This window comes from Accipiter gentilis, chromosome 33 (assembly GCF_929443795.1).
Source record: "Accipiter gentilis chromosome 33, bAccGen1.1, whole genome shotgun sequence".
In the NCBI taxonomy this organism is placed as follows: domain Eukaryota; kingdom Metazoa; phylum Chordata; class Aves; order Accipitriformes; family Accipitridae; genus Astur; species Astur gentilis.
The window spans coordinates 3,432,433-3,442,456 of record NC_064912.1 but is presented as its reverse complement, the minus strand read 5'-3'; the positions used below and the strand labels follow the sequence as shown (position 1 = coordinate 3,442,456).

The 10,024-nt window shown below is 50.0% G+C and overlaps 1 protein-coding gene across 1 annotated transcript; it reads right to left on the bottom strand.

The window, feature by feature from the left end:
- Positions 1–196: 196 nt before the first annotated feature.
- HMOX2 (heme oxygenase 2) lies at positions 197–5,168 on the bottom strand. The gene is made up of 5 exons (XM_049835400.1): positions 5,058–5,168; positions 3,424–3,541; positions 2,103–2,594; positions 966–1,086; positions 197–882 (listed from the first exon to the last, which is right to left on the bottom strand). Exons 1-5 carry the CDS (start codon positions 5,138–5,140, stop codon positions 758–760), a joined length of 939 nt encoding a protein of 312 aa, XP_049691357.1. The 5' UTR covers positions 5,141–5,168; the 3' UTR covers positions 197–757.
- Between the last annotated feature and the right edge of the window lie 4,856 nt (positions 5,169–10,024).

Below are 10,024 nucleotides of genomic sequence, written 5' to 3'. Positions count from 1 at the left end.
CCTATTAGCCCCCTCCCCACCCTTCCGCATCCCACACACACAGTTCCCTCATTGTCCCAGTGATGTGCTTTTGGCTTTCCCCAGCTAACAGCATTGCAACTTTTTATTCCCATCAAGGCTTCAGAAAAAAACCCAACCACCCCCAACCCCAGTGTTGCACAATACACATTTGTCACCTTCATAGCCCCCCAACATAGTCCTGTCCCCACCCCCAGGGAGCTTCCTCCAACACCAGTTAGACTTGGTCCCCAGGACACAGCAACACTCCTCTGAGCTAACAACTCCACAGCACAGCTACTGCAGTACGACTGAAACATCAGTTTCTCAGGGTAGGAAAGCAAGTGCTCTCCACTGAAAAGACCAATGACACATTCTCAAGGTTCCAGCCCAGGGCAGGAAACTCCCTCCAGTGACTGCTCCTGGGAAGGAGATGAAAAGCCAAGCACATGAAGCTTTTGCCAGTACAAGACAAGACATCTCTAGCCTTAAAAGCTGCCCGCCCCAGCCTGGGAGGGCAGTGCTGAAGTGGAATCCTCACACCAGATCAGTCCTGTACACTAGTCAGCTAAAGACATTATATTACAATGCTTGCATTATTGGTGTGGAAAGTCTTTGACAGTCCCGCAGGATTCTTGTTTATTTTCTTACTTCCACCCTGCAGCCAACTCACCACCAACAGCAAGGGAACAGTTTGAAGAAGAACAGGGCGCATGCCTCTCCCCTTGCCACCATTTAGAGCCACGCGCCGCTCTTCCCATCACATGATGTACCAGGCTGCAGCTCCTGCTGCCACAGCCACGCAGGCTGCCAGGATCAGCTGCACTAGGGGCTGCTTTGCCAGGGCCATGGCAGCGTGATAGGGGCAGCCGGGTCCTGCCTTGCCTGCCAGAACACAGAAAGCACCGTTAGTGCTGCAAGTCTTGTGCCATATGCGTGTAGCAGCTCTGTTGTTGGCCCCGACCCACCTAGTTTGTCTGTGTAGTAAGGGCATTTGCGTAGGTCTCCTTTTCCATCGTGGACTGGAAGGCCTCCCTCCTGGGCTTCTTCTGTCAGCGACCTGCCAATCTTGTCCAGTTCATCGAATACCTGCAAGTGGTCACAGTGAGTAGATGAAGTGGGCAGAGCCAGGCAGCTTTCATCCAGACCTGTGGAATGATCTGGAGAACAGGCAAAAGCCACTTCTGCCTCCCTCCCACCAAAGCCAGCATGTGCTACTCATTTCAGAGCACCTTGCAGGCAGACCTGTGGTGACATCTGGCACATGCCACAGCTCCAAGGAGGCACAGCCCATTCCAAGAGCATCAAGTCAGACCCAGGAGTGAGACAGACGCAGGATCACCCTGCTGTTCACCTCCCAGCCTGCTGTGGGTGGGAGTATGAGGTAACATGCTGTCCACTCCCTGCTGCAGACCCTCCCCGGGGATCAGTGCAGTGGCCAGGCAGCCCCTCCACCTCTGCTGCCAGGTGTTTCCCCAAGGATCCTGACAAAGGAGCCAACCACATCCCACCACATTTCTGGCCAGCTTAAACCACAGTGACCTGCTACAGGCACAGATTAAAGCTTCTATCCAGTAGCTAAGACTACTCTTAGCTAAGTTCATCCCCCTAAGGCGAGTGGCAGCTCAGTCAGATTTTATGAAAGGCAAATACTGTGGGAAGGAACAAGAGGCTACAGACATATTTGGCCATTGGGCAATGTCAGACATGAGACGGGATGAATTGTAACCAGCGCACTGCAATATGCTCAAACCGTTTGAGGCTGTCTTGGAGTGATAGCTCTGGTCCCCCAACTGCTTTAAAGTCACACAGCCCACAGAAATCTTGTAGTGAAGTCATCTCAATTTTGCCCTAATCAAAGGCTCAGCTGTGGTGTTGGAACACAAGAGGAATTCCTGCCCAACACCAGCCATGTCTCCTAAAGTTAGCGGAAGAGCCATTCAAACCAGAATCCCACCTGCACCAGATGGAGGGGCTCAGGTGGTCTCAGACCCAAACCACGTTGCCTGGATGAGCAGTTCGACTGAATTAACCTGGGCCTAAGAGTTGGTCCAGACCTGAAAGCAGCAGCACCTACACATACAGGGGCTCAAGGGAGTTAGTACCTGCATGTTGAGTCTGAAGGCTCGGTTGGCCTCTTCCACAATCCTTTCCCTGGTGTTCCTGTCCAAGTCTAGAGCATTCATCCTCGCTCTGTAGAGCTGCTTGAACTGCTGCGCATTGGAAACATTGTCAAACATGTAGAATTGGATCCCTTCCTCAGTACTGGGCAACTTCAGGGCCCTCTGGGCTACCTTCTTCAGCACTTGGCCACCCGAGAGGTCTCCCATGTAGCGTGTGTAAGCGTGAGCCACTAGCAGCTCTGGCTCGTGCTGTCCCACATGATGGATTCTGTCAACATAGTGCTGAGTTGCCTCTGAACACTGGATCTTCTCTTTCCAGTCTTCTCCATAGAAGTATTTCAGGTCTTTGACCAACGCTTCTCTCCGGTGAAGCTCTAGGGGGAAATACAGAGGAGCAAAGACTGGGTTGTCCTTGTTGCGATCTATTTCCTCTTCCAGAGCAGAGTATGTGAAGTAAAGTGCCACCGTGGCCAGCTACGGACAAAGCACAGCTAATGTGAGAAGCCATTCACTAGATCAGCACATCCCACCTTGTAACTACTCCCACCCTGCATGGAGTTGGGGCAAACAAGGAAGAAACACCCAGGCTTGACACAAAACCAGCCTGGAAAGCCCATACCAGGCATGTATCACTTGAGGGACCAGAGGCTCTTTTCTATCTACATTCATAACAGCAATGGCTACAGAGCATGAGCTAAGAATCAGTCTAATGTTGCCAACTGTGTGCTCTTGGCCTCCTGTAACCTTGACAGCAAGGCACAGGGACAAACTTAATCCAAAAGGTACAACTAGTACCAACAGCCTTATGCTACAGGAGACTACTGTATATACGAAGACCTTCAGGATCTGATCAGTGTTGGTCAGACCCAGAATACCATCTCTTCTGTACAGAAGAGAAAGCAATCCAACCTGAAGTCTATGGAAAACATCCTAGTCTTCAGAGGATGGATTAAGTGCTGTAATCTCACCAGGATTTCACTCCTGAACAGCTTAGGCCACCAGTATCTGTGCTGCAGCCACACCTGCCTTGAGCAGCCAGCAGACGCATGGCCAGAAGCCCAGCACCTCCACCTAATCAAACTTGTGCTGGAGCAGCATGTTCTTCACCCCGCTGGGTCCCAGCTGTAGAACACACCAGGCAGAAGTCCTGGACAAGGGCCCTCCTCTAGTTATGACTATATCACTTAGAAACTGGACTCCTCCCCAGCCCCTACACATAGGGATGTGGGGCTCTGCCTCAGTCTGCATTAGTCACTGGGTATGTCAGAGAGCTTCTCTGTCATAGGAGCAGAGCAGCACTCACCTTGAAGAGCTCCTTCTTGATCCGTCCTTTCAGAAAGTCTTTGACAAACTGAGTGTTCTCCGCATGGTCGTGGGATTCCTTAGTCCCCTCCTTCAGCAGCTCTGAAAGGTCAGTGGGACTGCAGGCAAACAGGGAGAGCTCCTTTCACTCCACTTCCACACGCAGTAATGAGTTTGTCCCTGCTGTGTTTGGAGGGATCCCCCCACTCCCTACCATCTCGGGCTGAGTTCGGAGAAGGTACAAGGTGGGATCCCTCAGGCCAGCCCCACAGGCTGGAGCTGGCACCACCAGGAGGAAGCAGCAGGATGGCAGCAGCCAGAGGCTCCTTCCACAGATACGGGTGCCCGCATGCCAACCAGACTTGCCATTCTGGGAGGGTTGGGGCTTACCCGGGTCTCAGACCCAGGAGGCAGAAGCAATTGCCAAAGATCCTCTGATCCCTGCACCATTACTTTTGCTTCTCATCCATGTAAGCCCCAACAATACTACAAAAGGAGGCGCTGAGTATATGAAGAGCAACTACCGAGGCAGGCTAAAGGGCACAGGAGCCTTGGTGGTATTCTCTGTGGCTACTCTGGAGAAGAAGAAAGGCTCAGGTGAGAGCAGATGCATTCACAGGCAGGACCCTAGCTTTTCCAACTTGGGTATCAACTGCAGGAGAGGAGATGAGAGCCAATGGCAAAACAGGGCAAGAACACCCTTAAAAAGTTTATGTATCCTGAATCACACTGTTTTTGCAGGTTTCTACAAGTTGTCTTTCTAAAAAAAAAAAAAAAACCACAGAAAAAACCCCAAAAACCCCATAAACAACTGCAATTTTAGGTTATAGCCACTGCATCTACCTGGAGTTTGGTACAGTGTTATCAACATCTACACTCACTCAAAATTATGCCAAAGTGCACTGGCTTGCTACAGACAGCATGTTCATGTTAGCTGTAAAAGAAACAGACTTTGAACACTCCAGACCTACCAAGTGGCTGAACACTGCAGCTGACAGGCTAGACAAGGCCTGGATGTGCTGGGAGAGCCACGTAGCATTGACAGGCTCAGTTTCATAAGAAGTTAAGTCAAAGAGAAGTCAACGAGCCTATCTATGTATTCCGGGAAGCACTCTATTCACCCTTCCCATTTTCCAAGTCTGAAGCCTTGGCTTTTAAACTAACCTCCAAGAAAAGAGCCAAAGATCCTTGCCTAGACCAGTGTGCATTCTGCAAAGGCAAGAGGGGCAGCTCACTGGAGCACGGTTCACCTCTAGAGTCATCTTTCAAAACAAGAAGCTGCTGTCATATGAGACTGCCCAGCAAGCCATGGAAAACTGGCTCATCTTGGCCAGCAAGGTACAAATGTAACTGCCGAACGGTCAAAGTGTTTCTGAATGCTACTTTGATAGTAGAGACTAAAAATAATAACTGCTTGTTGTCAGCCTTAGCCAGACAGCTCCTTCCTATCCCTTCCACCCTTCCAGTACAGTTTGATTAAACACATTTTACTGCACATATATTTAACTGTTCACCTTTTGGAGTCCCTTGCTCCTTTTCAGTCCCTTTCCTTTTCAGAAAGATCACTCCTTTACCTGGAAGGTGTCCTGCCTTGCCCAAGACTGTGTCTATGCTGTGTTGTGAGGCAGGACTCACCTGACATTGTCATCTTCTGTTTCCTCATAGTGCAAGATTTCCCCTTCTTCTCCCTGCTCTGAGCCCTCCATAGCTGATGGCATCACTGGTCAGTGCTGGGGATTAGGCAATCTGAAAGGCAAAATTAGACAGGGGTTTTAGAGGGATGGGTATGAAATGCTGAGCAGTCTAGCAAGGAGCCTCTGAGCTGCTCCATCACGCAGGGCGGTGAGGAGCAGCCACAGGACATTTCCACTGCACACCAGGCACTTTCAAGGAAGCAGTCTTGCTTGTTCAGTTCAGCTACCTCAGATGAACCTCAACTCTAGCACCCAGTTCACAAAATATTAACCTCAGGGAAGACCTACAATGCAGCAAGCAGCCTGCATTAGGTTTCCGACTTCAGGATGGCTCCTGGCCGAAGACGATCAGAGACCTCCACGTCAGCAATCTGCATTGAAATTGTGAGCAAGCTGCCTTCCACTGGTGCTACCAAATATCTCATCCAATGTTAGACTCCGAGCAGAGTAACTGGAAAGGGAAGCACCTCTCCTTCAGTCAGGAGGAAGAACAAGCTACTTCGTTTCCACAGAGCCTCTCCTGGAAGAAAGCAGCAGCGAGTTAGGGCAGCTGAGCTCTGAAGTCAGGCAGCTCACAGGGGAAACAAAAGCCTTCCCTGCGACTGAGTATATGAAGAGGAACTTCCAAAGCAGTGGCAAATTTCACTTCTTTGCCTTTCCTGGGCTGTACTGCATGAAGAGTCAAAGCAGCTGCTCTCTGAACAGTGAGCTGCAGATAGCTCCTGCTACCACTCACACACGCCTCTCCTGCCTAGCAGGGTTTACTTCAAACCCTGGAAGTAACTGCATTCTTCCTCCTCTTTTGCAAAAGGAAAAAAAAAAAAATCTCCTCAGATGTAGCTGGATGCACAAGACTTACCCAGAAGCAGGAGCAAGACACCTGGCTTATTTTAGCTGAGTACCCCTGTCAAGCCAGAAATCCAACCACCTCATTTATAAAATGAACCTGTAATCAGCTTTGTGCAGAGCACTACCACCTTACAGGAAGCCTTGCCAGATGAGCAAGGAACTAAGCTGCTTGCTGGCTCTTCGGAAAGCACTCATGTCATGGTTTAACTCCAGCCAGCAACTAAGCACTACGCAGCTGCTTCATCACTCCTCCCTGCTCCCAGTTGGATGGGGGAGAGAACTGGAAAAAAAAAGTAAAACTTGCGGGTTGAGATAAAGACAGTTTAATAGGACAGAAAGGAAGAAAATAATAATGATGATGATGATAATAAGATAACAATAATAATAATAAAAGAACTGGAATATACAAAACAAGTGATGCACAATGCAATCGCTCACCACTCTGACTGATGCCCAGTTAGTTCCTGATCAGTGATGCCTTCCAGGCCAACTCCCCCCAGCTTATACACTGGTCATGACATCACATGGTATGGAATATCCCTTTGGCCAGTTTGGGTCAGCTGTCCTAGCTGTGCCCCCCCCCCCCAACCCCTTGTGCCTCTCCAGCCTTCTTGCTGGCTGGGCATGAGGAGCTGAAAAATCCTTGACTTAGTATAAACACTACTTAGCAACAGCTGAAAACATTGGTGTTATCAACATTCTTCTCATCCTAAATCCAAAACATAACACTATACCAGCTACTAGAAAGAAAATTAACTCTATCCCAACTGAAACCAGGACAACTCACTACAAGAGAGCTTTCCCACTTTAGTTCCATCCCCTTGGTGGGCTGCATCCACAGGCTTGTGGGGCCTGGGAGAACAGCAGACAAGCAGCTGTGAGCTTGCCAAGCTCATTAGCACAGGGCCAGGACCAGCACCAGCACATCAGTTGCTGGCTCCCAGCTCACATGAAGCACACCAGTTGTAAATCAACTGCCCTCTGGTTCCTCACCCCTGAGTTTCTAAGCCCCGTTTTACAGCCACTCTCTGGTACAGGACTCATCCAGGAGCCGGGTCTGAGCACCCATCCCAGGGTGCAGCACAGCAAGGCCCTCTGGCTCAGGCACAGCACTCAGTTTGGAGGACACATCACCAGGGCAAAGCTTCCCCCCCCATGATCACACAGCCTTTGGGCTCACTGGGACAGAGCCTTTCCTGAGGGGAGGACTGACTAAAACACATTACTTTGTGATGCCAGCTAGCCCCGTGCAGTAGCAGAAGTCATGAGGGGTGGCAGCCCTACATCCCCATTGCCCTGCCCCGCAGGACAGGGTACAGCGCAGCCTCCCCACCCCAAGGATAGAGAAGTTTAGGGCAGGATAATGCAGCCAGGGCAGAAAAGCACACCAGCACAAGGGCTCAGAGATATCTGAGGAAACCACGTTCAGGTGCTGTATTGTCTGTTTGATCACTCACTAGACAGCAAGCATGTACACACCAGGTCAGCAAACAGGACCTACCTTCGCTCACCACACAGTTTCAGCTTCAAAGATTGGAAAATGCCTACCATGAGGAAGGGAAACTAAAGCAAATAGACAAATTACCTGCCCAGGCTCAGCTGGGAGCCTGTCATGGGCACAGGGGGAAGCAGCCTGCTTGCCTCACAGCACAGCCAGCCAGCCTCCTGCCAATACAGATGCACAAGTTCTCATGACACCCTGCCTTGCTGCTCAGCTTATTTCAGGCCAGGCACTTCAAGAAATGCAGATTCCAAAATTAAACTAGATGAACTGGTTCCAATTTATCTTACACTTCCAGAAAGCTAGAGTCCTAGAGATAGGGTGTGCTGCCTCTGCACACTGCCAGGCCTGCAACAGCCACCGGTACAAAGCACCAGGTGAGAACAGAGCTTCAAAGAGCACCTCAGCACCGATCATCCCTTGGAAAAGGCCTGAAGGCCGACAATAAATCCAGCCCAAAGGAACGCACCAGATCAAGCCTCAGAAACTAGTAGTTAACAGCAGCAATAGTTCAAGGCTCCCAATGGCCAGACATGCATGGCATGGCTCCCGAGATCATCATTGTACAAGGCACATCTGCTAACTTACTGGTTAGAGCCTCCAGACCCACGCCTCACAGCACACTCGTGTTTAGCAGCACTCACCAACACTGGAACTCTGCTCTCCATGCTACACAGGGGACATCTGATGGGGTCTCAGAAGCCTTTACCCAAGCCTGTTGTAGAAGCACAACTAATCAGAACAATGAATTGTTGTTCCAGTAGCACTGGCTGCTGCTGGAAGAAAGGGTTAGAACGCAAAAAGTCATTTAAGGAATTTGGTGCACTCTCAGACTTTTATCTCCCACAGCTTTTTTTTCTAGAGGCTCAGTCTGACACATTCATCTCTATAGCAATACACCTGGCAGTGGCAACACGAGTCCGTTTAGCCCAAGGTGAGGACAGTACACGTATGGGAAAATATGAAAGCTTAGATTTTTCCCAATACCTTCTCTAGTATAGGCACCTCCCTGATGAGCCATGAATTCAAGAGACAAACCAGCACAAATCAAATGTCTGTCCTTTTCACTATTAGGATATTGCATGAGAACTGGGAGGAAGGGAAGTCAAAATTATTGTATCTCTTACCACACATCATTGCTTTTATTCAAAAACTGGCAACTGAAAGCCCACAGCATGGTCACTGGTCAAAGGCCTGGTTTCTCAGGGCGTTCTGCTCCTCTGAGAGAGGCAGTATCATACACAGCGAGAGGGAGGTTCAGACAGCTGCCTACCTCCACTGCAGAGGCTAGAACATCACTTCATTTGCTACAAGGAGCTCTGCTTATGAAGACCCTGGCTGATGTTCAGGGTAAACACATACCTTCCCGGTGGCCTGACAGCAGACTGCTTGGGAGAAATCCAACAGCTACAAGAGTCTGGATAGCAGGGCTGGAGAGTGGAGAGAAGGTTTGGTACAGAACACCTCAGCACTCCAAACATTTATTTCCCAATAATGGTGTTCAAATCCTCCAAGAAAACATGCCTATCTCATCTAGCCAGCAATCAGTTTGCCCCTACACACATTTCCACAGCAAGCTTCACACTCAAGATGCACAGCCGCTCTTCTCAGGGTCGCAAGACACTTAATCCCAATAATCCCATACCTTTTGAAGGAATTAGACACTGCTGCTGCAGGCAAGCAGAACTGGAAGTCCTGGCTTTACTTGGGCACCCTCAGAAGAAGTTCAACAATTTACAAACACCCAGGCAGTATAGAGTTCATGTTTGCTGTTCAACTAGCATGCAGCTTCAAGGTATTTCCCCACACGCAGAGCTTACATCCTTGCTTTAGCAAGCGGCAGTGTGGCTGGACCTACCCAAGCATCACTGCAGCAGAGACAAACCCCAGAACCCCAGGCCTAGTGGCTTGAAGAATCATCACAGGGGTAACCTGGCAATCACATCAGGAGAGCTTCACATCTCCTCGTCCCTCTGGGGAGGTATTTGGCACCAGCTGCTGCTGGAAACAGAGCCTCACAGAATAAGTTACTACATTACCTGCTGCCACGTAGGTTTAAGACTTCACCTGGACACAGCCAAAATTTAGGCAATAATTCAAGTCTAAAACAATTCTAGCAGTGCCCATGCAAATGCTACTTCTGTTCCCCAGAGCTGCAGTCCAGCACCTCAACAAATTGGTCAAGGACGGAAACTCCTAGTGAGTTCACAGGTCTCGTCCAGTTCTGCACTTTGGTAAGCAGCCCCTGTCAGGCAGCACATCAGGAAATCTATTTTCTCACACTGGTTAGGAGAACAGCGCGAGGGGCAGGCAAGTCAGTCAGTCAGGGTTAGACCTGGGGGGGAGGAAGAGCGCAGTGTGACAGTCATGCATGAAAGTATCAAACAGCCTTTGCTCTAGGGAGAGCCAGTGCTTGCCCTGCCTGTCCCAGCCCACAGCCAGCTGTGCCAGGGACACCCCAGGCAGGGCCTGTGACAGGCACTTACGGCTGACGTATGTAACGCAGCACTGTGTACAAGTGCTAGGCACCACAAGGCTTGACCAAGATGTCTGTTTCA

Excerpts from the sequence above, each read along its gene's own strand:
- HMOX2 (XM_049835400.1), bottom strand. The coding sequence starts at position 5,140 with ATGCCATCAGCTATGGAGGGCTCAGAGCAGGGAGAAGAAGGGGAAATC. Across the intron at positions 3,542-5,057 it reads ACAGAAGATGACAATGTCAG|TCCCACTGACCTTTCAGAGC; the intron begins GTGAGTCCTGCC and ends GTTTGCCTGCAG. Across the intron at positions 1,087-2,102 it reads CCTTCAGACTCAACATGCAG|GTATTCGATGAACTGGACAA; the intron begins GTACTAACTCCC and ends GACCACTTGCAG.